The sequence below is a fragment of the Dendroctonus ponderosae genome, unplaced genomic scaffold, assembly GCF_020466585.1.
Source record: "Dendroctonus ponderosae isolate FM_Combo_2020 unplaced genomic scaffold, Dpon_F_20191213v2 Dpon_F_20191213_1, whole genome shotgun sequence".
Taxonomy (NCBI): Eukaryota; Metazoa; Arthropoda; class Insecta; order Coleoptera; family Curculionidae; genus Dendroctonus; species Dendroctonus ponderosae.
In genome coordinates this window covers 61,823,382-61,826,083 of record NW_026017110.1, presented here as the reverse complement: position 1 = coordinate 61,826,083, position 2,702 = coordinate 61,823,382, and the positions used below count along the sequence as shown (strand labels likewise).

Sequence of the window (2,702 nt, the reverse complement as noted above, 5' to 3'; positions counted from 1 at the left end):
TTCGTTCTTATTGCGAAATAGGAGCACTATTTATCAGTCTGTAATAAAAGACGTGAGGAAATTCTGTCTTTTTTAAAGACAAACATTTTTGAGGCAAAATACCCAAAAAGAAGTTTGTAAAAAAAGAATGTTCATTGTTCCAAAAGCAAACCATTACATGTTTTGGCACTTAATTTAATGCATTTAGAGTGTTTCTTCATTGCTGTTTATAAAGGTTGCTTTTATGCGTTCGGCGTGCCCACAACATCTTTACAAAAGATTTGACTAAACGCAAGTACGGCCGACATTTTCAGCTTGATTAATGAATCAGCGAATCCAAATAAATGTAATAAAAGCTCAATAATCGATACCCTAAAATATTACCTGGATTTATTCGCATTAATTTAAGTGGATTGAAGGTCGGATACGAGATGAACCGTTAATTCGATTTTTCTAATATTAATGGATTTTATCAGGAAGCAAGGGAGAGCGAAGACTATACGCGAACTAAATTCGCGTTTTTCATCGTCATTGGCTTTTGGAGTCTTTTACTCCAAAAAAACCCAAGGTTTGTGCCGAAAATGGGAAAGTAAATGACAATATCTGCATCCATTAAAAAACTGTTTTTATGTATAATACTTTTTATGACTAGTAGAGCAGGAAGTGGTTGTGCTAACAATGTCTTTGCGGTGGGTTTCTCCACGTTTGGCCAACCGAGATAGCATTCCGCTCTTTGATCTGGCTGCTAAAGACATCACAAACGTGATCCGACTGTTGCTACAGTTAGGGGATAGATTGAGCATTCTTATTTTCCCGTTACGGAAAGGCATTCGAATTGCGGGCTTCTAACTGGTAATCATGCAATTAAACAATCTGCAAGTTCAAAGGTGATTTTGAGTCCTTGTTATGAGGTACCAAACTTTTTTTTTTGGTATATATTGATTCATTGCTTTGAAATGGCTACAGATAGTTTTTATGCTGAGCCATATCTCTACCTCCATTAAAGAAATGATGTGCTAGCATAAAAAAACACTTGACCCGGAAGATTAAAAAGGCTTTTGGGAGTTGAAATTATGTCATAAAAGCATTCAATGCATGAATATTACGCTATAAATCACGGTTTTACTTAATATGGGAAAATGACTGATGCTTTTGATAAGTTGTACTGGTGCAAGCGGGAGAAACGGGGTTTTATTGCCGATTATGTATTGATTGGAAAATTGGAATCTATACAAACCTCACTAATATCATCTGTAAAACCGTTGGCAAGAGTGTGGTCTGATATGCTAGTAGCATAGAATGTGGTTTCCTTCTCCGTTCGATGTTTTTTAATTAATACTCGACTAATTAATGAACTAATCAGCAGTAGGACAGCCGCCGTTACCCCAATTCCAATGTATATCAGGTAACGTTGATTGATTTCTGAAAAACAATACAGGATATTAGACGTTTATTGATTTTGGAGGGGCTTTTGTGATCAGACACACATCGAGCCAATTCTTCTAATGGCTATAGGTTTCACACTTTATAAAGGCCTCCACGTTTCGGAGTCTATTAAGCTCCATTTTGTGTTATCTTTAACATAGCTCAATGGATAACGGATTGTGTGGTTTAGAGTGTGCATGTTTGAGAAAACGTTTTATTTTAGTTGAACAAGCTGCACTTGTCTAGCGTTACTGATTAATATCTTGGCGGAGTAGGTAGCTACTCAAGGCAAGAACGGCTATTTTCTTTGAAAAATAGCTTCGGAAAAGCTCTTAATCTTAATATATCCTATCTATACGATTAATACAGTCTAATTCTTCTGACGGACTAGAATCCCAACAATTGAAACTGGGGGTTTGAAGCCACTGAGGTGATTCAGAACGTTTAAAGTCATTCCACATAGTAAGATGCGCAGCATTAAGCTGCTGAACGGCTAATCTCTAAAACCCGCTCCATTGTTCAAATTAATGGAGCATTAATGTAGGAATAATGACAGTCAGTAACCCCTTTCATAAGATTTCCGGCTTGTGAGCCACTCGTAAATAAGGTGTTATACGGCAAAAATATTGAGAACAATTAGTTAATGAATTAATTAATTGAAAATATTAATGCCAAACTTACCAAATCCTAAAGCATGAGATTTATCTTGCGAAGCAGTATCTTCGGCGTTCTTCGTCAGGTTATCCTTGGAAGCATTATCCAGCTGCGAGATGGGAGGCGAAGCTGCTGACTCTCTAATGTGTTCGTTTTCTGTGTCGTAATTGTCGAATTCATCGAATCCTTCATTGGGATTGTAATTTTTCTCATCTGGTTCCAAAACGCCTTCATATTGGTCTTTTAAAACACGCCTGGGAACTGAAACAATAACATTGCCGTCATGAAATGGCATATCATTTAAAAAGCTTTTACCATTTCGGGTTTAAACTCAAACAACATAACAGTAGAATTTTTTTTGACTGCAAATCAAGTTTTTACATGTGAGGAGCTTATTTTCAAAACGCAATTTCTGCAAAAAATTTCGCTACTGAGTGAGAGATTTCGATTGCCACTTGAATTTCTATTCAAATAGCTGTTTCTGCCATGTAAAACGCACACCAATTTTAGTGTTTTTTTTTTCAAAACGCAATTTCTGCAAAAAATTTCGCTACTGAGTGAGAAATTTCGATTACCACTTGAATTTCTAGTCAAATAGCTATTTCTGCCATGTAAAACGCACACCAATTTTAGTGTTTTTTTTT

At 36.2% G+C, this 2,702-nt stretch overlaps 1 protein-coding gene across 2 annotated transcripts in view; it reads right to left on the bottom strand.

Moving 5' to 3' along the window:
- Positions 1–2,702, bottom strand: part of LOC109540956 (protein eva-1) — an 85,421-nt gene that overhangs the window by 2,106 nt on the left and 80,613 nt on the right. For both annotated transcript variants that reach the window (XM_019909533.2, XM_048661425.1), the window contains exons 6-7: positions 2,086–2,319; positions 1,217–1,401 (exon numbers count right to left, since the gene is read on the bottom strand). In XM_019909533.2, the coding sequence (XP_019765092.1) occupies positions 1,217–1,401; positions 2,086–2,319 (419 nt within the window). The remainder of the gene's footprint in view (positions 1–1,216; positions 1,402–2,085; positions 2,320–2,702) is intronic.